We start from the raw sequence: 27,958 nt of genomic DNA on the forward strand, positions 1-27,958 counted from the left end.
GACGCTAGAGGGCGCTCGCTCGCTATTAGCAAGCTACGTCTCCAAGTGAGTTGTCAGAGGCGCTGGCCAGAGCCTGCGTTACAGTTCTGTGAGGCGACGGGTGAGGTTGTTATGGAGAGAACGATGCCCACCAACTCAGGTAAGAGGGGGCGTAGCGTGCGATGCGCGGGTGTATCCGGTGTTGGCATAATCGGCCCAGGTGGTCACGTCACGTGTGGAGATGTGGCAAGGCAGGGTAATATATAAAAACTCGTCTGAAGCGGGCTACTTGGGGTTTTGTTCTGATTGGCTCATTGCTCGTTGCTGCCGCCGCCACGGATTGGCTGGTGCTGAGTCCGTTGCTGATGCTTCCTCCTGATTGGAAGGCTCTCCAGTGCCGCGTGATGCTGCGTTGTGATTGGGTGCTTTGTCTTTCCTGGTGTGCTGTGATTGGTCACTTCGCACCAGCTGAGTTTGTTACATTGTATCAGTGTTTGGGTCTGAAACTAGTGTCATTGGATTACAGCAGGGCATATTACAGTACATACTATATAGTATACAGGGTTTACTATATACACAGTGCATAGTATACAGAGCAAGGGCTACTAGGTTTTTTTATATTTTTTTTTGTCATTTCATAATTCTATAATTTGCTGAATACTTTACAGGGGAGGTGGAGGAATACATGAAAAATGCTTTGGAAAGAGGAAGGTATGTTGTTATTCTTAGCTGATACTGTTTTTCGGCGTTTTGTTTTATTATGTGGTGAAGGGAAGCAGGATCTATATGGAGGACATAGGGCTACATACATGACGACGGAGGGGATACTGCTGGTTAGAATGCTGATGCTGGTATCCCAAAGGAGGGAATCCCGACAGTGGTCAGATAAGTATACTTATGAAATAGGTCGACATGGATGCAAGTTTGGCACAAGCATTAGGTCGACAATGGCTAGGTTGACAGTCAAAGGTCGATATTGGGTTTTCACATTTTTTTACCCAAATGTCGACATAGACACCGTATGCTACACTTGGCACACTATTATAGTTTCTCACCTATATGAAATAGTAATAGGGAAAACTAAAACTTTGTTTCAGTAAATGGCTTATATAAATATTTCTGGAGAAACCAGATAATACAAATCAATCTCTAAACGCTACAATATAAACTCCATTGTTGTGATCTATCTTGAATGGTTTATGCAGCGTAAGCCAAGAAATAGCTCAAACGACTTTTTTTTTTGACTCTCTTTGGTAAAATCGTCACTGCTTGGCTCCCTTTGGTCATAGATTAATGCTTCATCAAAAAAATGCTCTATAGAAACCACATCAAAATCTGTCTATTGCCTTTGATTCAGTGGAGTGGCCATTCTTATGGGAGGTTATGCGATGTATGGGAATAGGACCGGTCTTTCTGAAATGGGTCCAATTACTTTATTTTAAACCCACTGCACGTTTATCAGTAAATGGTTACATTTCTGCTCCATTTTCTCTTTCTCGGGGTACCTGGCAGGGTTGCCCACTGTCTCCGGCCCTTTTTGCTTTGGCTGTTGAACCACTGGCATGCCTTATCCGGGCACATCCAGAAATTTTAGGGCTCCAAATAAATAATCGAGTGGACACTGTCGCACTGTACGCAGATGACATGTTGCTTTTCCTTAAGGATTATTCAGCTTCCATGCCAGTGGTTCTTCAGGTAATTGAAGAATTTGGGAAATTCTCTGGCCTTACTATCAATTGGACAAAGTCCTCTATTGTCCCCTTTAGAGGTAGGCGGATGTGCCACTTATCTCTCTCCCTTTACGGTGGGTTACTTTGTTTAAATATTTGGGTGTGTGGGTATCTAATGATATGCAGGAATATGCCTCATTGAATGTTATGCCCCTTTTCTCTTATTTGAAGAATAAAATTAAGGTGTGGCGTAAACTTCCACTAACACTTACTGGGAGAGTAAATTTAATAAAAATGATAGTCCAACCTAAATTCCTGTATATATTTCATCAGGCCCCAATTTATCTACCAAATTCTATTTTCCAGAAACTTAATAGCATGATTTCTTCTCTGATCTGGATGGACAAAAGGCCTCATATACAGTTAGATGTGCTTACTAGATCTAAAGCGTCTGGTGGCCTGGCACTGCCCAATTTTAGGTTGTACTATTATGCGGCACAGATGACTCATTTGCGACTGTGGCTCCAGGAATGCACTACAGACTCTCTTCCAAGTCTTTTGGTTTCTGAAATGTCGAATGGACATACACCACTCCAGGCTCTGTTAGGTAACACCTTTTCTCGTAAGTCTCCGCCACTTATAATTCAGGCTCTGAAAATTTGGAGAGCAATACATGTATTTTTGAAATTTCGGGACATTGATCCTGACACACCTTTATGGAATTCTCTTAAGTTATTTAAACTTTCCTCGCTTAAGCCTAGAGTGGTGTGGGGTGGTAAAGGAGTGATATCTATGGGTCAGTTATATCATGACGGAGTTTTAAAATCTTTCACGCAGTTGGTTAGTGATTTTGGAATTCCATCTACATATTTCTTTAGGTACCTACAGCTTCGCCAAGCCTTGTCCTTACAATTCCCTCAGGGTCCACCAGTTATTCGACACTCTCCACTCAAAACATTCCTTTTAAAATTAGGCTCTAAACATTCTCTCTCAAGCATATACTCTTTCCTTCTAACATATCATCACACCACTGACTTACCAAATCTACAGCAAAAATGGGAAATGGAAGTTTGTTGTCTGTTGAAGGTTGTCTGGGGACGAATGGAGTGAGGCACTTGCTTGTCCTCGGGAATCTACTGCTTCGGTTAGATTTCAGCAAATTCAATTGTTCATTTTACATAGAACTTACCTGACTCCATCTAGAATGGTAAAATTTGGTGGGAGGACTTCAGATGTATGCCCTAAATGTCAGGGTAGCTCAGGAACCTTTTGGCATTTATTGTGGGACTGCCCGATGGTGAAACCATTCTGGGATCAGGTGACCCAAGCTATGACTGTTACAGGAATACCCCAGAGTAGTCTAACACCTAAGTTTTGTTGCCTTGGGGTGTCTGGAGATGATGTCCTGGATAAACATACTAGGCAGTATGCAATTAATCTATGTACGTTGGCTAAAGTCTGCCTAGCCAGACTCTGGATGGCTTCCTCGGGTCCTGACTTTACGGCCTGGACTTCTTTGGTTAATGCTACAGTGCAACATGAGAGATATTTATATATAACTCGTAAGACTGAATCCAAATTTAATCGTATTTGGGGTCGATGGCTTTCTTCAAAATATGCATCCCCACAACAATCCATTAATTAATGGCTGTGTTTTTGATTGTGTTGTTTTGTTTTTTGGTACTCTTTACTTAGAAGGGCGCCCATCTCGGGCATCTCGGGGATTGAATGCACTAAAAAATCGGGTGCGATCAACCGACGAGATGCCCGAGATTTCCCATAGGGAACAATGTTATATGTCTCAATTGACCCGATTTTCCTGTTCAATGCCTCAATTGACCCAATTTTTCCATAGGAAACAATGTTAAATGGGCCACAGAGGCCAAATAGGCACCCTGAAGTGAATAATGGCCACCCGAATTGTTAACGCCACCCCACGATCAACGTCAACCCGAAGCGTGGCGAGCGCAGCGAGCCCGCGAGGGGCGGCGGTACGCGTCCTACGACCTTTTCATACCCCCACTATCCACGTCGGCGTGGATTTGAGAATAGAAAGTGTGGCGAGCGCAGCGAGCCACCGAGCCCGAAGCGTGGCGAGCGGACGCGGATACCTTCACAGGTATCCGCGTCCCCTCGCGGGCTTCACAGCTGTCCGCGTACCCTCGCGGGGCTCGCTGCGCTCGCCACGCTTCGGGCTCGGTGGCTCGCTGCGCTCGCCACACTTTCTATTCTCAACTCCACGCCGACGTGGATAGTGGGGGTATGAAAAGGTCGTAGGACGCGTACCGCCGCCCCTCGCGGGCTCGCTGCGCTCGCCACGCATCGGGTTGACGTTGATCGTGGGGTGGCGTTAACAATTCGGGTGGCCATTATACACTTCAGGGTGCCTATTTGGCCTCTGTGGCCCATTTAACATTGTTTCCTATGGAAAAATCGGGTCAATTGAGGCATTGAACAGGAAAATTGGGTCAATTGAGACATTTAACATTGTTCCCTATGGGAAATCTCGGGCATCTCGTCGGTTGATTGCACCCGATTTTTTAGTGCATTCAATCCCCGAGATGCCCGAGATTTTTTACTAACGATGCCCACGATCAAAATCGTGGGCGCCCTTCTAAGTAAAGAGTACCTGTTTTTTTTTCAACAATTTTTTGGGGGGGTTATACAGACCATTCTTTATATCTATATATTCAATATAACTAACTGTGGCCTTTTATGGTTTCTCAGGATAATTGATGTTTGCGGTGTTCTAAAAGTTAATATATGAATATGATTCTTTTAGGTTAAAGTAATTACAAGAGAAAATTTATATTATTCCCATAAATAAGATATTGTTAATGTAAGATATAATTGATTATCTTGTGATAGTCATATAAATGTTTGTAATTTTTATTTTATTTTATATTTAATTTCTGTTTTTTTTTTTTTTTTTTTTTTTTTCCGCTAGTTTAAGTTGTAGTTCTGTTTGATTTGTGGAAAAAATAATAAAAATTACTCAATTTAAAAAAAAAAAAATCTGTCTATTGCAGGGGTCCTCAAACTATTTTGCTCTGCGACCCCATCAGACAATAAGAATAATGACAGGACCCCAGCAAGTTGGGTGTGGATCATTTTATCGACCACAGTTAGTTCGACAGTCATCAGGTAGACAGGTGTCTAGGTTGACATGGGTTTAGGTCGACACATGGGTTAGGTCGACATGGGGTTTTTCACAGTTTTTTTTTTACCCGAATGTGGACACAGTCGACATGTACACAGTTGGAAGTGAACCGTAGCCCCTCACATCGCTTGCTTCACTCGCGATACTTCGGGCATTGTGCTTCGATGCGCTCGGCACACTATTTTATTCTCACACCACACCCTAGTGGATAGTAGGTCATGAAATACTGCCCGTCAGCTCAAAAAAACAGTGAAAAAACCCATGTTGACCTAACGACCTGTCGACTTAACCTATGTCGACCTAACCCGTGTGTCAACCTAAACCCATGTCAACCTAGACACCTGTCGACCTTCACCCATGTCGACCTAGAACCCTGTCGACCTTGCCATCTGTAGACACAACAGTGTCGACAGCACGTACATGGCATGCATTGTGGAGGCACAGAGTGATGGGAGGAGTCTGATATACCATTACCCATCACATGTGTAGTCAGCAGACAGCACGTACATGGCAGCATTGTGGAGGCACAGAGTGATGGGAGGAGTCTAATATACCATAACCCATCACATGTGTAGTCAGCAGACAGCATTGTGGCGGCACAGAGTGATGGGAGGAGTCTGATATACCATAACCCATCACATCACATGTGTAGTCAGCAGACAGCACGTACATGGCAGCATTGTTCAGGCACAGAGTAATGGGAGGAGCCTGATATACCATAACCCATCACATGTGTAGTCAGCAGCCATCACATCACGTGTGTAGTCAGCAGACAGCACATACATGGCAGCATTGTGGAGGCACAGAGTGATGGGAGGAGTCTGATATACCATAACCCATCACATCACACGTGTAGTCAGCAGACAGCACATACATGGCAGCATTGTTCAGGCCCAGAGTGATGTGGGGAGTCTAATATACCATAACCCATCACATCACATGTGTAGTCAGCAGACAGCAAGTACATGGCAGCATTGTGGAGGCACAGAGTGATGGGAGGAGTCTGATATACCATAACCCATCACATCACACGTGTAGTCAGCAGATAGCACATACATGGCAGCACTGTGGAGGCACAGAGTGATGGGAGGAGTCTGATATACCATAACCCATCACATCACGTGTGTAGTCAGCAGACAGCACATACATGGCAGCATTGTTCAGGCCCACAGTGATGTGGGGAGTCTAATATACCATAACCCATCACATCACATGTGTAGTCAGCAGACAGCAAGTACATGGCAGCATTGTGGAGGCACAGAGTGATGGGAGGAGTCTGATATACCATAACCCATCACATCACACGTGTAGTCAGCAGATAGCACATACATGGCAGCACTGTGGAGGCACAGAGTGATGGGAGGAGTCTGATATACCATAACCCATCACATCACGTGTGTAGTCAGCAGACAGCACATACATGGCAGCATTGTTCAGGCCCACAGTGATGTGGGGAGTCTAATATACCATAACCCATCACATCACATGTGTAGTCAGCAGACAGGACATACATGGCAGCATTGTGGAGGCACAGAGTGATGGGAGGAGTCTAGTATACCATAACCCATCACATCACACATGTAGTCAGCAGACAGCACATACAGTACATGGCAGCATTGTGGGGGCACAGAGTGATGGGAGGAGTCTGATATACCATAACCCATCACATCACACGTGTAGTCAGCAGACAGCACGTACATGGCAGCATTGTGGAGGCACAGAGTGATGGGAGGAGTCTGATATACCATAACCCATCACATCACACGTGTAGTCAGCAGACAGCACATACATGGCAGCATTGTGGGGGCACAGAGTGATGGGAGGAGTCTAACATACCATAACCCATCACATCACACGTGTAGTCAGCAGACAGCACATACATGGCAGCATTGTGGAGGCACAGAGTGATGGGAGGAGTCTGATATACCATAACCCATCACATCACACGTGTAGTCAGCAGACAGCACATACATGGCAGCATTGTGGGGGCACAGAGTGATGGGAGGAGTCTGATATACCATAACCCATCACATCACACGTGTAGTCAGCAGACAGCACATACATGGCAGCATTGTGGGGGCACAGAGTGATGGGAGGAGTCTGATATACCATAACCCATCACATCACACGTGTAGTCAGCAGACAGCACATACATGGCAGCATTGTGGGGGCACAGAGTGATGGGAGGAGTCTGATATACCATATCACATCACACGTGTAGTCAGCAGACAGCACATACATGGCAGCATTGTGGAGGCACAGAGTGATGGGAGGAGTCTGATATACCATAACCCATCACATCACACGTGCATTCAGCAGGCAGCACATACATGGCAGCATTGTGGGGGCACAGAGTGATGGGAGGAGTCTGATATACCATAACCCATCACATCACACGTGTAGTCAGCATACAGCACATACATGGCAGCATTGTGGAGGCACAGAGTGATGGGAGGAGTCTGATATACCATAACCCATCACATCACACGTGTAGTCAGCAGACAGCACATACATGGCAGCATTGTGGGGGCACAGAGTGATGGGAGGAGTCTGATATACCATATCACATCACACACATCGGGTCAGGACCCACAGTCTGAGAACCGCCGGTCTAGTGGTTCTCAAGATTAGCCCAAAAAAACAGACCTACACTCACCAGGGAATTCATTTTATACTATGTAGAGATGGCCGTAACTGGTGTATGTATTTGTAAACCTGTGGATGTTACATTATGTTATTATAACTATGACTGTATGTTACCTTACAGCTAGATTGCACCCTGGGAGCTGATTGGAAACATGGAGCGATCCAGCTCGCCAGACTCTACAATATCCATTTCCTCGCTCCTTGCCAGTTGCAGCCTGAGCAGCCGTAGTGGTTCCACCAACTCAGCTGGTTCCATTAAGTACAAGGACAGGCTGTATGATTCTGCTTCTAAAGCCTTGGAGGCTTATATTGAGGACCACGAGGAAAGCCTTCATTCTCCCATTGCCAGCCCTGGAAAGATTACCATCCGCCCGTCTCCAAATCGTAGTTCTGCGAAAACCAGAGGTATGAAAGACGTGGGAGTCCAGAATTAATTTTGACACTCGACCTTGCCATTGTGATCCTAATGCTTGTGCAACCTTCGGTGTTCAACCCAATGCATGTGGACCCACTGACCCGTACACATTTATACAAGACATAACTTTTTAGCATTTTGGCCCAGTAAGTTGAGTAACTTCCTCAGCTACTTTGAATTGTTGGATAATTTGGATAATACAAACGATTTCTGCTTTTTTTTATAAAATGAGGACAGAAGTGTTTCCAGCACCCTCATACTTACACTGCATATGCCAGTGGTTCCCAAACTTTTTTTTAAATCACGGCGTCCTAGAGCATCGGAATATTTGTCATGGCACCCCTTGGCCAAAATTTTCTTATGGATTCATTTAGAAAACAATAATTCATTAAGTGAAATGTGTGCGTATGTCATCCTTCTGTTCAATTATGTGATGGGGGACAAGATGTGTTTATGTTTGTCCACATATTTTTGGGGAGAGAGAGGATTAATAGAGGGGGGGGGGGGGGGGTACAGTCATTGGGTCACCAGCAAGTTGTTAGACAATCATTAGGTCGACACCATTGGGTTGACATGCATTTAGGTCGACATGTGTCTAGTTCAGCATGCAGGAAGGTCGACAGGGTCATTAGGTCGACAGTCAATATGTTGACATGGGGTTTAAAAAAAAAATTGTGCCGACAGGCGGTATTTCATGCCCTACCATCCACTAGGGCAGCGGTTCTCAAACTGTGGGTCCTGACCCCCAAGTGGGTCCCGACCTTCTCAGTATGGGGTCGCAACTATTAAAAAATCTGTTGACTTGTTTAATTTAGACTCCTCCCATCATTTTATGCCTCCACAATGCTGCCATGCAGGTGCTCTCTGATGACTACACATGTTATGTGACCTTCTGCAGTAACTTTCTGGGGTCCCGTAATTATTTTTATTGTCTGATGGGGTCCCAGAGCAAAATAGTTTGAGGACCCCTGCACTAGGGCATGGTGGGAGAATAAAATAGTATGCCGAGCATAGTGAGGCTCCGTGCGGGGGGGACGCGGTGCACTTTAACCTGTGTCCATTTCGACTGTGTCGACATTCGGGTAAAAAAATCCATGTCGACCTTTTGACTGTCAAACTAACCCATGTCGACCGAATGACCCCGTCAACCTAAATGCGTGTCGACCTAATGGTGTCGACCTAATGACTGTCTAACAACTTGCTGGTGACCAACTGATCCACACCAAATAGGGGGAGAGGGAAAGAAGAGGAGCAAGTATGAGGGATCAGAGGAGGAATTGAGAGCAGGGGGTGCAAGCATAGTGGGGGACAGGAGGGTATCTTCTGTCATTGGCTTTTTTTCCTTATTGGTTCTATATTGTTTTAAAAAAAAAAGAATAATTTACAGTTGCGTTTGTTTCCACCTTCAGCGCATCCCAAGGTTCGGCACAAGCACTTCTCCTCCTCGGCCAGGAGAAGATACGTTCCCCGTGACCCCGACCTGCTGAGTCTCACCACGGATGATCTTCTGTGTTTCCCATCTGATGGGTCTTTGCCCTTTTCTCAGGCGTCTGAAGAAAAACGTTGGAAAGCCATAAAAAAACATTCCGGGTCTCCCCTGGCAAGTCACACCGCAATGCCCTCTCCGTTTACCTCCTCACACAGAGGGGCTACCTTCCAGCCTCTAGAACTTCAGGACCACAGTCTTCCCTCCCTGGTTTTTCAGAGTCACAAGGTTCCAGCTGCCTTTGGCAAAGACCAAAGGAAATCCACGGACATCTTGCCTGGAACTGACTGGGAAAACAATCCTGCGCTTTACAGCAAAATGAATACCCCATATTTATCAAACAGGTCTACTGTGTGCAAAAGTTATCCACGGTGGTTAACCAGTCAGAAGTCTGAACTAGGGGTGTCCGGGATCACCAGTGTTCCAGATGTAAAATATCCAGTCTGGTTACGAGACCATGGCCTTCTGGATGGGACGGATAGGAGGATTACAAGTAACAAGTGTATGTCCTCTGAGAACGGTCCCATACCACGGACTTTCAATCATCTGTATGGCTCATCTCCTCTGGGCTGGCAGGACCTTGTACGGACACCATTCCAAGACCTATGTATTGGCGATGGAGTTTACGATACGGTTCACTCCAACAGCTGCATGGCTGGAAAAAAGAATTCTCCACATTCTGGTTTGGAGTTTATGAAAACTTGGCATACACCACAAAAAAGTAAGCCTTCTTCCATCGTCTTACTGGCTTCACAGGCGGCATTATTACAGATTCAGTATACTATGCTGGCGTTCATAGTCAATGAGGGGTATTCAATTCAGGATCACAGCTGTCGATCCCTCCCGACAGCCGTGATTCTGGCCCGTTTGCGTTTTGATCGACAGGTGAATGACAGGTGGGATTCAATGTCCCGCCTGTTAATTGGCACAAAGGGCGTGGCCATGAAAACGCCCATGGATTGTGACGATGACGATCCACGGCCGTTATCGGCCGAACCGGTCCAACAGCTTCTAAAGTCGGGCGCGTTCTGCCGTGATCCCACTTCAATGTTGTCGCTAAAGACAGCATTGAATAGGGAGCCGTCGCTATGTCCCCCGTCGGGAATATTGGCGGCACATTGAATACCCAGAGCAAGTTGACCTTGTCCTAATGTTGACACATTATATATTATGTACATCATGTCCAAATTCACCGTATTGACGTTCAGCATGTCGACTAGGGTGAAATGTCGACGGTGTTTTAAAGTTAAGTCTTACCTTAACCCCTAAGTATAACATTGATCCTGATATCAACATTTCCACTATGTCTACATTTTCCAGATACCAACATCACTGTCATGATTACGCATGCCAACATAACAATTGTTGACTTGCGGCTGTAAACCGCTATTACGTCTTTTCCGGTCACGTTTTGTTGTGCAAGCTGCAGTGTGACAGGTCTACTCCTTCGTCCTAGGGTGTCCGAATGATGTGCCTGATCGGAATGTAGAACCAGCAGAGGAAGCCTCAAAGAAAGATTTATCACAAGTTACTCATAATAACGGAAGTCCCAGAACTGAAGACGTGCTCGAGGCAGAGCGATCGTGGGAAAATATTCCGTATTCTTTGTAAGTAAAATCTGCAAAAGTATACACACAATCCAAAATGCAGACACAAACTTTAGCTATCTAGAGCAATGGAACCCGGCCGCGTGCCAGCATTGGGAAGTACTTACACACTTGCCAATGCCAGCCGCATGGTGGGGGGTACATCATTCAGCATGTACAGAGGACATCCCGAACGACCCGTGGCTTCTCTTTGAAGTGCTGAGAGTCTGCTTCGTTCAGTTCATCTGTTACATGATCGATCCTACTGCGATGTTTAGCTTTTACCATATTCATTAGAGGTTTTAGCATTCAGATCTGGTGCTTTTCCCAAGACCATGTCACCAGTTTAACAACATAAAATCCCCCCCACCTCCCCCAACACCCGTCACTGTTGAATAATTCCCGCTGCGTTGTTTCTGCACCTCAGGAGTAGACTTTTGTCAACTTAGACGGCGAGTTTCTTTTGCGGCAGGTTCCCATTAGATATGGCACAGACTTCCCTGAGATAACTGTTTCTGTCAATGACAATCTCTTGCTGACTAAACTAAATGAATCGGCACTAGATTAGGGATGCCAATCCTGGTCCAGGATTCGTGATTGAAATAGGCTAAATCCCAGGATTGACTTAATGATGGTAATGGCAGCCAGCAACATGGCTGCAACCTCCTGATTTCTCTCCTCGTCCCCTAGTCCTTCTCTCTTGCTCTCTCACCTCTACAGCCCCCCTCCCTGCTAGTCCTTGTATCTCTCTTCCCCGCTACAGCCCCCCTCCCTGCTAGTCCTTGTATCTCTCTTCCCCGCTACAGCCCCCCTCCCTGCTAGTCCTTATATGTCTCCCCGCTACAGCCCCCCTCCCTGCTAGTCCTTATATCTCTCCCTGCTACAGCCCCCCTCCCTGCTAGTCCTTATATCTCTCCCCGCTACAGACCTCCTCCCTGCTAGTCCTTATATCTCTCCCCGCTACAGCCCCCCTCCCTGCTAGTCCTTGTATCTCTCTTCCCCGCTACAGCCCCCCTCCCTGCTAGTCCTTGTATCTCTCTTTCCCGCTACAGCCCCCCTCCCTGCTAGTCCTTGTATCTCTCTTTCCCGCTACAGCCCCCCTCCCTGCTAGTCCTTGTATCTCTCTTCCCCGCTACAGCCCCCTCCCTGCTAGTCCTTGTATCTCTCTTTCCCGCTACAGCCCCCCTCCCTGCTAGTCCTTGTATCTCTCTTCCCCGCTACAGCCCCCTCCCTGCTAGTCCTTGTATCTCTTCCCCCGCTACAGCCCCCCTCCCTGCTAGTCCTTGTATCTCTCTTCCCCCGCTACAGCCCCCCTCCCTGCTAGTCCTTGTATCTCTCTTGCCCGCTACAGCCCCCCTCCCTGCTAGTCCTTGTATCTCTCTTCCCCGCTACAGCTCCCCTCCCTGCTAGTCCTTGTATCTCTCTTCCCCGCTACAGCCCCCCTCCCTGCTAGTCCTTGTATCTCTCTTCCCCGCTACAGCCCCCCTCCCTGCTAGTCCTTGTATCTCTCTTCCCCGCTACAGCCCCCCTCCCTGCTAGTCCTTGTATCTCTCTTCCCCCGCTACAGCCCCCCTCCCTGCTAGTCCTTGTATCTCTCTTCCCCCGCTACAGCCCCCCTCCCTGCTAGTCCTTGTATCTCTCTTCCCCCGCTACAGCCCCCCTCCCTGCTAGTCCTTGTATCTCTCTTCCCCCGCTACAGCCCCCCTCCCTGCTAGTCCTTGTATCTCTCTTTCCCCGCTACAGCCCCCCTCCCTGCTAGTCCTTGTATCTCTCTTCCCCCGCTACAGCCCCCCTCCCTGCTAGTCCTTGTATCTCTCTTCCCCGCTACAGCCCCCCTCCCTGCTAGTCCTTGTATCTCTCTTCCCCGCTACAGCCCCCCTCCCTGCTAGTCCTTGTATCTCTCTTCCCCGCTACAGCCCCCCTCCCTGCTAGTCCTTGTATCTCTCTTCCCCCGCTACAGCCCCCCTCCCTGCTAGTCCTTGTATCTCTCTTCCCCCGCTACAGCCCCCCTCCCTGCTAGTCCTTGTATCTCTCTTCCCCCGCTACAGCCCCCCTCCCTGCTAGTCCTTGTATCTCTCTTCCCCCGCTACAGCCCCCCTCCCTGCTAGTCCTTGTATCTCTCTTCCCCCGCTACAGCCCCCCTCCCTGCTAGTCCTTGTATCTCTCTTCCCCCGCTACAGCCCCCCTCCCTGCTAGTCCTTGTATCTCTCTTCCCCCGCTACAGCCCCCCTCCCTGTAGTCCTTGTATCTGTCTTCCCGCTACAGCCCCCCTCCCTGTAGTCCTTGTATCTGTCTTCCCGCTACAGCCCCCCTCCCTGTAGTCCTTGTATCTGTCTTCCCGCTACAGCCCCCCTCCCTGCTAGTCCTTGTATCTCTCTTCCCCCGCTACAGCCCCCCTCCCTGCTAGTCCTTATCTCTCTCACCCGCTACAGCCCCCCTCCCTGCTAGTCCTTGTATCTCTCTTCCCCGCTACAGCCCCCCTCCCTGCTAGTCCTTGTATCTCTCTTCCCCGCTACAGCCCCCCTCCCTGCTAGTCCTTGTATCTCTCTCACCTCTACAGCCCCCCTCCCTGCTAGTCCTTATCTCTCTCACCACTACAGCCACCCTCCCCCGAGTACCTGCCTCCAGTTGTTTGATTTCCTCAGTGGGCATTCATGGACAGGCTATGTTGAAGACTGTGGCTGGGCTGCGCAGCGTGACCTCAAAGGTCACCCTGTACACAGCCAAGCAGCATCTCAGCCGTCTTCTGGCTTCCCGGCCTGTTCACGTGCAGGCGTTGGAGGACGGAATCTGTTTTAGACAGCAGGTGGGCGGGCGGCTGGACTGCGCAGGGTGACTTTTGACGTCACGCCGAGCACAGCCGAGGGTCGGGGCAGCATCTTAGCCGTCTGCTGAGCGCTGCCTGGCATTTAAAAAAAACAAAACAACTGATCATGCGCTTCCAATCCCAGTGAAATACCGCTGATCCCGGGTACACCACCCTAGCGCTGGATGCCCGGCAGAGTGAGACATACCAGAGAACACACATAATATACAAAAAAACACAAATTCTTCAAAAAATTAAAAAAATAATGTAAGAATGAAAAATTAACATAAAATATTGAAAATGATAACCAAGGATGATAACCAATTGCCATCAATGGCAATTCTGCAACTGGTCATCAATAGTGCTTAACTATGCAATGGATGACCATCAATATTTTTGCATATCGATGCTCATTCATTGCGTTTGATTGGCCTGTGGGCCAATCAAAACAGGGGGTGGGGCTTAGCGGGTGTCGGGGGCAGTGTCCCAGCACTTTGAAAGAAAAAAAAAGCAAAACATAGTTTTGCTATTCCATCGATGGAGGGAAACCATCTGGTTCTCCCCCATCAATGGCAAAAGTATTAGACATCGGCCATGAACCATCAATGATTTCAAATCATCGATGGTCGATGGCCATCCCTAGTCTAAACTGACTTTTATTTCCTCCTCAACGGCGAAGATGGGGCGGGCGCTGATGTCATGTGCAGGAATTGGCCCGTCTGCGTTCTCCTGCTCCAGCCTGCTCTCCGCCCCCACCTGCCCCCTCTGGAGTGAACAGCTCATCGAAATCGGTCGCGCAGACCCCCGACCGCGTTTGGCCACTATAGAATCACCCCCAGAGTACTGCTTACGTGTGAGGCACCAGACCTGTGATTTTAAGCAACCAGAGGAAAGTCTGTATCACGGGGATGCAGGCGGTGTCTAATGTAATAAGCTTCATAATGGTCCTTAGCTGTAAGGGATGCGGTCATTCGGTCCATAGTGTTTAGGTCAACAGTCAAAAGGTCGACACACATGGAAAAAAGTCAACATGAGTTTATGATTTGTTTTATTTAGTGTGCCCGAAGCATGGCGAGCGCAGTGAGCCATCTGATATGGTGTCCATGTTGAACTATGTCGACATAGAAACAAAAAAAATTGAAAAACTGATGTCAACCTTTTCTCATGTCGGCCTTTTTCATGTCTATGTGGGATGTACAGTAGTTAAATTAAGTAACATCGCTCAGAAAATGGCCTGAAATCCCTAGGCATGTAGGCCCCATTTCTGTACACTGACCGGGAGCGGGAGGATCACCTATGGGGTGTGAGGGGTGCGATACAGGGGTCCGACAGTCGGGATCCAGACAGCATGGTGAGAAGCAACAAAGCCCCTTGCGGGCACGGTCACCACCTATTCTATTCTCCCTCTATGGGGGTCGTGGACCCCCACGAGGGAAAATAGCGGGTGGCCGCTTAGCACCCGGCTATCAGCGTTTCGACAGTCAGGATCCTGACGTTGTGTAAATGACTGTTGGGATCCCGACTGTCGGAACTGCGTCCGGCACCCCACCTATGTCCTAGTGTCCCTGCATAGGCAGAAGTTCGCCCGTAGTGTGAACAAGTTGTGGATGCTTGATCCGTCTCCACCACCAGATGCGTCCGTTGTTGCCGGTCACATGCGCGCTACACATGACCGACTTCCCAAGTTGACATACATTTCACACTTTCTCGATCACAGAACAGTGTCTTAAGCTGGGGGCCATACACCTGAACAAATTCCGACAGGTCGTGCGATCGATCGTGTGCACATCGTGAGGAATATCTATACGAAGCGCAGTCACGTGGGTCGAGAGGTTGATTCAGTGGCAGATTAAAGCAGGGGAGATAGGGGCGGTCGCCTCGGGGCCCCCACACTCATGGCGCCACTGCCAAATGATGCCGGGCAGCCAGTGGAGTAACAATAGCCCCACGGACCCCGCTGGGGGTCTGCAGGGCTATTGTAAAGCTGCCGCACAGACGGGACCCGCGTCGGCAGCCCCCCCCCCCCGTTCGCCCATGCCCCCCTCGTGCTGCGGCCGCCTTACCCCTCCGCTTAGCAGGGACCCGCACATCTTCTCTGCGTTGCGGTCCATGCTCCCCCCTTGCCTACAGCTGCTTTGGAAATGGATTATCATAAAATGTCCGCCCCATACAGCAGAAACTGTCTGCTGTATGGGGGCGGACATTTTGTGATGGACTATTTACATAGCAGAAGCAGGAGGGCATCCGGGACCGCACAGAGAAGATCTGCAGGTCCCTGCTGAGCGGGGAGGGGTAAGGCGGCACGAGGGAGGCATGGGCTTACTGGGGGAGGGTAGCTAACTTTTTACGGGGGGGGGGGGGGGGGGGGCATCGTCACCATGATCTGTGGGGGGCCCCCACAAACCTTAATCTGCCCTGGGTTGATTATTTTCTTTGCTTAAATGGACCGATTCAGACCTGTTTGCATAGGTCCGCATTCAGCCCCGTAATCGATGGTAGGGGTCTTTGCATGCGCATGTGCAAACCCCCGGTGCGAATGCATTAGCTGAGTTATACACTAGCTGGGGTGTTCACAAAATGATGGGTGGTCGCTGGGGTCCTCCCAGCGTTTCATGGGCGTGCCAACAAAAACGGTGGGCACGCCCATGGAAAAGCTGGGCGTACCCCAGAGAACGCAGGCGTGGCCAAGCCTGCTTGGGGCGGGCGGGTGATCTCAGCGCTCGCCCAGTATTCAGTGGAATGCCGCGATTCGGGCGGTGGGAGGGGTGTGCGTTCAATGGGGCAGCGTTTAGCTGTTTGCTAGGCAGCGGATTTACACGGCCTAGAGAGCAGGTCTGAATGACCCTTTCAAATTACATGTAAAGGTCAGTGGCGTAGCTACGTTTTGGGCGCCACCCCGCAGTCTTACCTATCGCGCTGCGCTGGTCCCGGTGGCTCCATTCTTCTGCTGAGGACCACCACAAAATGGCCGCCCCCAGACAGTTTCAGAGAACAGTGTGCTATATGGGGGCGGCCATTTTGTGGTGGTCCTCATCAGAAGAACGGAGCCGCCGGGACCAGCGAGATACGTAAGTCTGCGGGGGATTGGGGGGGGGGGGGTAACTATAGCACCGCAGCCCCCACATGCACAGCGCCCCCCCGCGGTGGCGGTGCTATAGTTACGCCCCTGGTAAAGGTCATAGCAAAAGATGGTGGCTGCATAATACAATGCATAAAGTAACAATAAGAGAATTCTGATGAACAATATAAAATAAATAAGAACAATATAAAATCTCCAATACGAGGGAATGTGTTTGCCGATGGGCAATAGACACATGATCAGTATTTCCTTGCTGTATGGAGTTGTGTATAACTAGTTTGCTGCTTTTTCTCGCGTCCCCCACACGGATTTCTCCGTGGGTGTGGTGACGATAAGAGAACTATGGTACTTGTGAGTTATCCGGGCGCCCGATTTAAAAATCGGGTCGGATCGGGACATCGCATCTCATCGCATGCGACCATCGGATGCGATGCGATGCGATGACCCGATTTTTCCATAGGAATCAATGTTAAAATGGACTGAGTCCATTTTAACATGGAATTCAATGGGAAAAAGGGGTCCTTTTCATACCCCTACTATCCAAGTGGGCATGGAGTTGGATATAAACCTGTGGCGAGCGTAGCGAGCCACCGAGCCCGAAGCGTGGCGCGCGTAGCGAGCCCCGCGAGGGGACACGGAATACCGTCCCCTCGCGGGGCTCGCTTCGCTCGCCACGCTTCGGGCTCGGTGGCTCGCTACGCTCGCCACAGGTTTATATCCAACTCCATGCCCACTTGGATAGTAGGGGTATGAAAAGGACCCCTTTTTCCATAGGAATCATTTTAACATTGATTCCTATGGAAAAATCGGGTCATCGCATCCGATGGTCGCATGCGATGCGATGCGATATCGCATCGCATCGCATCTGATTGTATGCCTTAACTTAAGGCATACAATCAAAAAATCGGGCGCCCGGATAACTCACAAGTACCAGAACTATTTATATATCACAATGACATTTCTGTGTGGGGACACAATGTACTCTGTACTGTATATGATGGATACATTTTCCTTAACTGTTTGTTGTATGTTGATCCGTTTCTTAAGGTGGCCATACATCAGAAAGATATTGTACCAAATCATACAATCTCAATTGATTGTAAGATGGATTGTATGCAGATTGCGTGCACATCTTGTGTACACAAATCATACAATCAATCATCAGATGGATTGTATGACTGATTGTATGATGGATTGTATGCAGATTGTGTGCACATCTTACATACACAATCATACAGCAGATGGATTGTATGACTGATTGTAAGATGGATTGTGTGTAGATTGTGTGTCCAAAAACCACCAAGGACTGCCGGGGATTTCAAGGGAAATTGTACACAATCATGAGCGCAATCGATCTTAAGATCGATCTTTCTGATGTATGGCCAGCTTTACACTCAAACTATCTTGTGCTGCTTTTTCCTCGCTGCCAATTACCACTAATTACAACCAGTGGCGGCTCCAGAGGCGGGGCTGCAGCGCAGTTCACAATTCACATAGGGGTAGCACGGATGATGTAATGGTTAGCATTACTGTCTCACAGCGCTGAGGTCATGGGTTCGATCCCCACCATGGCTCTAACTGTGTGGAGTTTGTATATTCTCCCCATACTTGCGTGGGTTTACTCCGGGTACTCTGGTTTCCTCCCACAATCCAAAAATATACTGGTAGGCTATTTGGCTCCCAACAAAATTAACCCTAGAATGTCTGTGTGTGCGTGTACATGTGGTAGGGAATATAGATTGTAAGCTCCACTGGGGCAGGGACTGATGTTCAAATATTCTCTGTAAAGTGCTGCGTAATATGTGTGCGCTATATAAGTAACTATAAATAAATAATAGGAGAGCCACACCCACCAACTGCCATTCCAAACTGACTCACTGGCAGTGGGTGTGGCTACCCTATTCTAATTATGAACTGTGCTGCAGCTTCTCCTTTAAAGCCGCCACTGATTTACAACTAACCTACAATTTGCTGCTTATTCCATTTAACAACTATGATTTAGATTATAGCACTTTGTGTACAGTTTCAGAGACACAGTTGCACACAGATATACAAGTGTCCTGTCGCATTATGCAGCACAGTCTTCTCGTGTGTCACATTCTGAGTTCTGACTAATATGCAAAAGAGAAGCAAATAAAGGCTATTCCCATGGGATCTGGTGTGACCTTTTGATGTGACTGCAGCAAAGATGTACAGTATGAGGGCACATCTGTACATACTAGTCTGCAATACAGACTCTATAACAGGGATGGGGAACCTTCGGCCCTGCAGCTGCTGTTCAACTACACATCCCAGCATGCCCTGCAACAGATTTAGCATGGCCAAATAGCAAAAAATGTAGCAGGGCATGCTGGGATATGTAGTTGAACAACAGCTGCAGGGCCGAAGGTTCCCCATCCCTGCTCTATAACATACCTCCCAACATGTGTCTCTATAGCTAATTGGGACATGCACCTGGAAAAGGGGTGTGGCCTCGCAGGATGCATCAGGCCACGCCCAGTTTTTCTGCTCCTCTGCATCGCTGAATAGATGCTGTACTTGTGCCTCTTTATACCTATGGACTGTTTGCTAATCGCTGCATTGCGGACATACATTACAGTTTGCATTTTGCCTTCTTTTAGGCCACAGAGCTTCCATTATTTATATAGGCTTTGTTCTCCTGTGTAATATCTACCAGATACTGTATTTTACTTGGACATGTTTATTATCCTATATTGTTCTACATGTGTCAGTTTATTAGTATTAATAGGTACAGTACAGTAAGTACCCTTGTATCCATATGGCTACCATAAGATTAGAGTATAACCATTTCCGGTTGGTCCTGAAGCTCTTTCTGGTTATCAGACACTGAACAATTAAGTCAAAATGTTCTTATTGTGTTTTGTTTTTTTAGCAAACCTCCTGTCCCTGTACTTGATGAAGAAAATAAAGCAGCCTTAAAATCAAGTCTCGTGGAAGATTTCCTTAACGATTGTGTGAAAAAAGAGAATAAAGTAAGTTTCTGTTTTGTATACGTATTTTTGGTTCTGTAGGATGGAGACTAGTCACATGCTCACCACTTGGTGGCGCTGCTGTGCTGAATTTGGTTTCTGGACTGTGCAGAATGTGCGCAGGGATCTGTGCCTTGGTTACAGTACTTCTGTCTAGAATGACTGAATAGGGGTTTAGGAGAGTGCCTTTTGTTCAATTGTCTTCTCCGTAAATCATGACATGGGCTTGAGCTATGCCGGGTCAGGGCAGAACCTCCCCTGCTTACAATTTGGGGACATTACCAATATTTATACAAAACTTTTGACTATTGATTTTGACTATTTGGTTAAAATCAATAGCAGATTGCCCTTGCTCCTTTCAATCTACTAGATTGAAAGGAGGGCCATGCTGCTTAAGTCCCCGCTCACCCCACGCACTGTCCCTCCCTTTTCTGCCAGCCGATGTTGGCACCCCACCAGGTCCCGGCAGCCTTCAATATCTAATCGATATCGACAGACGCCAAATTGTACCGTGTGTACACACTATAACAGTTATGGGCCCTATACATCAGCAATTAATTGTGACAATCCCCTGTTCTGGAGATGATTGTCACAATTAATCTTTAATGTGTGGGCTTCCCCTTTTGGTGATCCCAATCAAAAATAAAGGTGGCCATACATCTACAGATCAATTGTCAGATTGGGCTGGTTTGAACAAAAACCTGGTAATGGATGAATGACAGTTTTTGGCAGTTTTCCAGCATTTGAAAGCAAATGCTCAACTGTCATTTGCTCTCATCCATTACCAGGACTTTGTTCCAACCAGCCCAACCTGACAATCGATCTGTAGATGTATGGCCACCTTTACTCGGAACGCCAACAGAAAACATGCTTTGAACATCCCGTTGGCTTCAGGAAACAATGGTACGTAATAGCATGTAGCCAGTCCACAAGTCCCACTATAGGTGCCCATACACGTACCAAATACCCGGTACTTTTTGTGCTAAAATAGCATCGTTGTGCATGGGATGCGATGCTATTTTAGCACAAAAAGTACCGGGTAATTGGTACGTGTATGGGCACCTTATGGCTGATAATTATCCACCAGTACTTGATTGCGGGTAATTAATCCTACAGGTTAGACCTGGCTGAAAAAAATCCCAGATACCTTGAGAGTTATAAGGTCTTGGGGAACGGTTAACGCAATCTATGAAAAATTCACGGATTCAGGGGAAGCTTCTGGTTGGTTTGCAAAAGCAAACTCTGTCTTTAATGGACAAAACCATGTGCACTGCAGGTGGGGTAGATGTTACTTGTGCAAGAGAGAGTTAGATTTGGATGGGGTTTTACTTCAAAGTGAGATCTATATTGCAGTGTATAATTAAAGCAGTCAGTATTTACCCTGCACAGAAACAAAATAACTCACCCAAATCTACTTCTCTCTGCACATGTTACATCTGCCCCCCCCCCCCCCTGCAGTGCACATGGTTTTGTCCATCTAAGAAGGAATTTGCCAGAAGGAGTGAACCAGAATAAGGCCCTTAGTCTCTAGCAATAATAGTTGTTCCTTTACAGTTTATATAAGCAGGTTAGGCTGTGGCTGAATTATGACAGACTGAATGCAGTGCAGTGCGAGTCAGACAGGCTTTGTAGCAGGTTAGTCTGTGGTTGGATAATGTCATCACAGAATGGTACCGCAGTTTGTGTAGTAGGTTAGTGTGTGATTGGATGGTGATGTCACTCAGTGTGCATGGTGCAGAGAGTGTTGAGCCGGGTGTGGATCATTAGGTCAACAGCATGTTGGTCGACATAGGTTAGGTAGACAAGGTCATTAGGTTGACATGGTCAAAAGGTCGACGTGGGTTAGGTCAACAGTCAAAAAGTCAACATGGGGTTTTTAAAAATTTTGTCCCAAATGGCGACACAGTCGTCATAGACACTGAAACAATTTAATAAAAATAAATAAAAATAATTGAGTTTAAAAAAAAAAAAAGCGCAGTTTAAAATTCTTTTTCTTTTTGTTTTTACCCTAGGGGCTGACTACCCCTTAATCAAACTGCTGCTTGATTTGAATTAAGCCCTACGCAGCGCCTGGTAATTACCCTAGAGGTAATACACACCTGTTTTTCTTTTTTCTTCATATCGACTTCCTGCATGTCGACCTAGACGTATGTTGACCTAATGACTATCAACCAACATGCTGGTGACCCAATGACTATATGACTATATATATATATATATATATATATATATATATATATATATATATATATAGGGTAGCGGCGGCACTCGGCGAGTAAAGAAGGCAATATACGCAGAAGTTTGCTCAAACGTTTTCGATATCTAATTTGACATCGTCATCGATATCATATATATATATATATATATATAATTTATTTTTTTATTGTCTGTACATTTCGATTCCTATCTCCGTTTTTTCATTCTATCTTCCAGGCAGCGACGTTCTCTGGAGGAAATCATCACGGACCGGTAGAGGCTCTGAAGCACATGCTGTTCAATCTGCAATCCTTCCATCAGAACTTCAACCAGGAGAGAACCCCAGAGCAGACGGAGGGGAAAGTGAGTTCATGTTTAACGTGCGCCGGCTTCTCTACACAGAGCGGTGACAGGGAGTATTCCTGGTAATCAGGAGCGTGAAGACATTCTTGTTGCTCATTCTCAAAGCACTTTGGGCCTGATTCATGTTTGGAAGCAAAGCCAGTAACTTAGGGCCTTATTCTAGTTCACTCTTTCTGACAAAATCCTTCTTAGATGGACAAAACCATGTGCACTGCAGGTGGGGCAGAGGTAACTTGTGCAGATATTATTAGATTTTTTTTAAATCTGTTGTTACAATGGTTCAGTCAGAGTGTTCACTTTCTCCTTTCAGGTCTTTGGACAATGCGGTACTTGTGTAATATCTGGGCGCCCAATGGTTTTATCGCATGCCTTAACTTAATTTTTTTCTGAAAAATTGGTCGCATCGCATGCGATGCGCCGCGACCGACCCGAATTTTTACATTGGATCCAATGTTAAATGCCCCCCAGACCTTATTTTTAATTGTATACCCACCCTGATGGTTAATTATTATGTCAAATGCCCCCCCATTGTTAACGCCACGATCAACGTCAACCCGAAGCGTGGCGAGTGGCGGCGGTACACGTCCTCCGACCTTTTCATACCCCCACTATCCACGTCGAGTTGATTTTCGAGCCCGAAGCGCGGCGAGCGCACACGGAATACATGTTAAGTAATCCGCTGCGCTCGCCAGGCTTCGGGCTCGTATTCCACATACCCTCGCGGGGCTCGCTGCGCTCGCCACACTATATAAACTCGCTGCGTTCGCCACGCTTTGGGTTGCCATTCATCGTGGCGTGGCGTTAACAATGGGGGGGGGGGGGCATTTTGCATAGTAATCACCCATCAGGATGAGTATACAATTTAAAATGGGGTCTGGGCGACATTTAACATTGGGTCCAATGTAAAATCGGGTCTCAGGGACCATTTAACATTGGATCCAATGTAAAAATCGTGTCGGTTGCATCGCATCGCATGTGATTTGGTCGCATGCGATGCGACCGATTTTTCCGACCCGATAAAAAAAATTGGGCGCCCAGTTATTACACAAGTACCGACAATGCAGAGTTCCACATCAATGCTCTGCATCTCAGCACAAATGTGTTTCTGGCACGTGAGAGGTTCCCTGGCGATGTTCATCCTCCCAGAGTCTGACCTGCGCACAGGGCTTTCTGCCTGTGATATTTGCAGTGTACATTCTGGATTTGTAGAACTAGAAAAGCTTCAGCCATTAAAGAAAACCTAGGGGCTGATTTGTCAACGTGTTTTACCATAGGCAGCACATTATAAAACTCGCCGCATGTGGTAAAACGCGTTGATAAATATTTCACAGTTGTGTTCTATTACTGTTGTTCCAGTTGTACAACGCCATAGAATACGCTGCGCTATATAACAAACGGTACATAAATAAATAAATCTTCCTGCCGGTATGCTCCCAACTGCCATTTTCCACAAATGATGGTTAGCAGCTGATTGGCTGGGAGCGCCATGTATCATACGCTGCTTATAATAAAACTTGTTGATAAATCAGCCCCTTAATTTAACTAAAGGGGGATTTATCAAAGTTTAGAGAGAAGGTAACAAATAAGCAGTTTCTGTCATTTTTCCAAACCCAGTCTGTAATATGGCAGTTAGGAGCTGATTGTTACTTTATCTCTCTCCAAGCTTCCATAAATCTTCATCTATGTACCGAGATTCTGGCCTTCAAGGCCCCACTGTAGCATTGGCCCTTATTCTAGTTCACTCTTTCTGACAAAAATCCTTCTTAGATGGACAAAACCATGTGCACTGCAGGGGGGCAGATGTAACGTGTAGAGGAAATTAGATTTAGGTGAGTTATTTTGTTTCTGTGCAGGGTAAATACTGGCTGCTTTATTTTTACACTGCAATATAGATCTCACTTTGAAGTAAAACCCCACCCAAATCTTATTCTATCTGCGCAAGTTACATCTGCCCCACCTGCAGTGCACATGGTTTTGTCCATCTAAGAAGGATTTTGTCAGAAAGAGTGAACTAGAATAAGGCCCATTGTGCCTCAAGTGGACACAGAAATTTATTTAATTGTGAGTATCAATCAATCCTCGTATTTGTACAGCACTAATCCATTTTATTATCGCTTGTTTTTCTAGGTTTCTACTGAAGCCAAAACTGAAATACAGCCGGTCGACCAAGAGACATTTCCAGTGAATAAGTCTCTAAAAAAGTAAGGGCTATTCTCTTCTGCATCGGACCTCGCTCTACCACTAAGGCTAAATGGAACGGCATTTGGCATGCATAAAATGTGTAATCTGCAGGCTGCATGGTGTATACTTAGTTTTGTTGATCTCTTTATGTTGCCTGTGTCCTGAATGTCTGTTTCTTATTATTCAGTTCATTATAGCAGTGGGTCATAGATGTGGCATCTGTACCTCCTGTGTTGTGTCATGTGACTGTTGCCAGCCGCAGCTAATTCCGGCACCTGGTAAAACTGTCAGACAGCGGTCGTTCAAATTTAAAAAGCTCTCAGATTAACTGAAATGATCGTCCAGTGAGCTGATTGGCTGATTTATACTGCATTGTATTGATGTTGCTGCATATTTTGGCTTCGTCCATATTGAGGTAGAGATGTATCATACTTTGGAGAGAGATAAAGGGGTTGATTTTTTTTTTTTCAATTATTTTTTTTTTTTTTTATTATTATTATATATGTTTTAAAACTCCTTACATATTTGATACATGGTGCTCCAGCCAATTAGCTCCTAACTGCCATGTGTTTGAAAAATCCCAGTAGGGAGCGGATTGGCTGGAGCACCATTTATTGTTCTTAACAAGTTATAAAACGGATCACCATCGCTCACCATCAAATTATTTTTTTTCCAGCTTTGGTTCTGAGAAGTAATCCTATACTTTTCTGAATGGCTGCTTTCCGCCGAATTGGGGGCTGGCACTGGTGTCATGTGACGTCAGCCTCACACCTGCGCTCGTAGGGGGTACGCCCAGCGGTTTTATGGACACGCCCATTAAAACGCTGGACTTTTATGCTTCCTTCCATGAAGAATTATCATCCAAAGACTGCAAACTTTATATTAGGGGGAATTCAATTAAAAACCGGAAATAAAAAAAAGGTACTTGTGTAGTGTCATGGTGCCGTGCGTCTGAGTCCCCTTGCGGGGCTCGCTTCGCTCGCCCACGCTGCGGGATTGGTGGCTCGCTACGCTCACCACGCTATCTAAAATCAACTCCATGCCAACATGGATAGTGGGGGTATGAACTATCCATGTTGGCATGGAGTTAAGTTAGTTTATTTTAGATAGTTGTGGCGAGCGGAGAAGCCGGAAGTAGCACCGGCTTGCGCCGTTAAAACTACACAAGTACCAAAAAAAAAATAATGATAATAATAATAAAAAAAAATATTTTTGTTGTCCTGTTTCTTAAGATTTTCATGACCTACAAATGTGACATTTTTACCATAGTGGTTCTATTGTCCTGTTGCTGACCGCTGTAAAACGCCGTTGTGTAGCTATTTATCTATCTTTTTGTTCTTTATTACAGAGCTCTCCACCATTTGTCAAGACTCAAAGAGCTGGTCGGGGACCAAAATGTGAAACCGCATCAGGAAAATAATCAGGAGATAGAAGTGTAGTTTTATTGACGACATTTTTTTTTATCACATTTTTATATTTGTTACAGAGGTTTTAAAACTTTTCACAGTATTAATCTTGATAAAATGTATGTATTAATCTTTATATTGGTAAATATATATTCTGTCATGTGCCATATTAAACAGAGGTTTACAAGTTGTGGATAAGTGTCTCTAGAGGGACAGAACTGTACTGTGCAGTTTTGTGCTTTGTATGGCTGTTTTGTAGTCTCATGGCAGTGGTTCCCAAATGGTGTGCCGTGGCACTTGGGGGTTGGTGGTCCAGAACCAATTTAAATTATATATGGTCAGAGTAATACTGCTTTCACATTGCAGAAATGGGTAATGACACGGTATTCTTAAATGGGACTTTAAAACGGGTCAGAGCCTTGAGACCTTTCACATTGCAGGTGAAAACGGTTTTAAAAATCATTTAATACCATTCAAACATTCAACCTGTTTAACCCCCAAGGGACACGTTTAAAGCCATTGAAATAGAGCTGTTCAAACTGCCAAAAAAACGGCTTTAAAACATGTAGGACTCTACTTTTTAACCGTGTTGAAATACCGGTTAACTTTAACCGGTAAATCAACTCTGGCACTTTCACATTGCAGCCTTAAACGTTTTAAAATGGAAAAAAAACGGCAATATACCGTTTTAAAAGTGTGATGTGAAAGGGGTATAATAGACAAAACCAGTGCTTACTGTATGGCTGCCAATCCTAAAATAAGTGGACAAGCAGCAGAGAATTCTTCTCACCACGTAATTAAACCTTAGGATGACACCTATATGAAAGGGTTTGGGAACCACTGGCCTACGATATTCATTTGCAGGCATGTCATGCCATCTTCTAGTATAGAATAGGGGACCTCTTAGGGTTCCTGCGCTGTCAAGTACATGCCCCCCTCTCCTTATTAGTACTGCTATGGCTCACCAGTGTATGAACAGTTAGTGGCACCGACCGTTCCGATTTCAACAGCTGCAGTTGTCATTGCCTCATTCACAGCCCCTATCTTTATCTGATGCAGCTGCAGGCTGCATAGGAAATCCTGCATGCCCAGAGCATTCGGCAAGGAGGAGAGACATGGCACATCATAACGTTCATTCTAGCACCCTGCTCCTTGTAAAAATCCTTGCAGTTCCTCCTCCCTGCCTGGGGTGTCGCTGTCTGCTGTGGTGCTTCAAGAACAGTTTGGTTTGTATCTCACTGTTGAGATACAAACCAGGCTTTAGTAGAAACACCACAGCAGAGAGCGACACCCCAGGCAGGGAGGAGGAATTGCAAGGGTTTTACAGGGTGCTAGAATGAAGACTACATCAGAACTAGGCTGATGCATTGTGGGCTCTGTTTGAGACTATCAGGAGTCTTCACTCCCCCTCTATGGCAGATGAAATGTTAATGCATCTCTACTACTTCCTGCTGCACCTCTGCAAATAAGGAAGCACAGAATGCGGTCAGCAATTCGACAGTAATCCGGCCAGTAGGCTGACCACTACTGATCAACAGGCTATTGGTCGACACCTGAAAAAAGTTGACATACCTTAGGTCGACAAGGCCAAAAGGTTGACGCAAGCAATAGGTTCACATAAAAAATGTTAACGTGCAACCTATGTCAACATAGACACCAAAACACTTTTCCATGTTGACCTATTGCTCCTTTAGACCATGTCAACTTAAGGTATGTGGACCTTTTTCTGATGTTGACCCGATGACCAATAGTGGTCGACCGGTTTACTGTTGACCCAAGCCCATCAGTACAATATGTACTGCTATGATGCATCTCCCCAAAACCTTCCTTAGGTTACTGTATAGGCAGAAATGTCAGACTATACTGATGGGTATAACTAATAATGATAACAATCTTTCAGTAACTCGTCCTTTCTCCACTGTATCATCCATCAGATAGCTTGTCTCTCAGTACATACAGATAGTGGTAGATGCTCAATTAGTTCAGTAATATTAC

The 27,958-nt window shown here is 46.4% G+C and overlaps 1 protein-coding gene across 4 annotated transcripts; it reads left to right on the plus strand.

Moving 5' to 3' along the window:
• Positions 1–26,285, plus strand: C1H18orf54 (chromosome 1 C18orf54 homolog). 4 transcript variants are annotated; one of them, XM_083158482.1, is made up of 9 exons: positions 65–139; positions 648–690; positions 7,577–7,860; positions 9,280–10,077; positions 10,813–10,963; positions 19,721–19,820; positions 22,251–22,376; positions 24,504–24,577; positions 25,906–26,284. In XM_083158482.1, the coding sequence occupies exons 3-9, from the start codon at positions 7,608–7,610 to the stop codon at positions 25,994–25,996; spliced, it is 1,593 nt and encodes a 530-aa protein (XP_083014608.1). In that variant the 5' UTR covers positions 65–139; positions 648–690; positions 7,577–7,607; the 3' UTR covers positions 25,997–26,284. The 4 variants fall into 4 exon arrangements, with proteins under 4 accessions (XP_083014611.1, XP_083014608.1, XP_083014612.1 ...); XM_083158485.1 differs by lacking the exon at positions 648–690 and having other exon boundaries at positions 1–139; XM_083158486.1 differs by lacking the exon at positions 648–690 and having other exon boundaries at positions 72–139; positions 7,581–7,860; positions 25,906–26,285.
• Positions 26,286–27,958: the final 1,673 nt, after the last annotated feature.

Source organism: Crinia signifera, chromosome 1 (genome assembly GCF_055691185.1).
Source record: "Crinia signifera chromosome 1, ASM5569118v1, whole genome shotgun sequence".
Taxonomy (NCBI): domain Eukaryota; kingdom Metazoa; phylum Chordata; class Amphibia; order Anura; family Myobatrachidae; genus Crinia; species Crinia signifera.

Bases quoted from the DNA above. Each gene is read 5' to 3' on its own strand.
- C1H18orf54 (XM_083158485.1), top strand. From the start codon at position 7,608: ATGGAGCGATCCAGCTCGCCAGACTCTACAATATCCATTTCCTCGCTC. The intron at 22,377-24,503 runs GTGAGTTCATGT...TTGTTTTTCTAG, and splicing joins CAGAGCAGACGGAGGGGAAA to GTTTCTACTGAAGCCAAAAC. The intron at 24,578-25,905 runs GTAAGGGCTATT...TCTTTATTACAG, and splicing joins GTGAATAAGTCTCTAAAAAA to AGCTCTCCACCATTTGTCAA.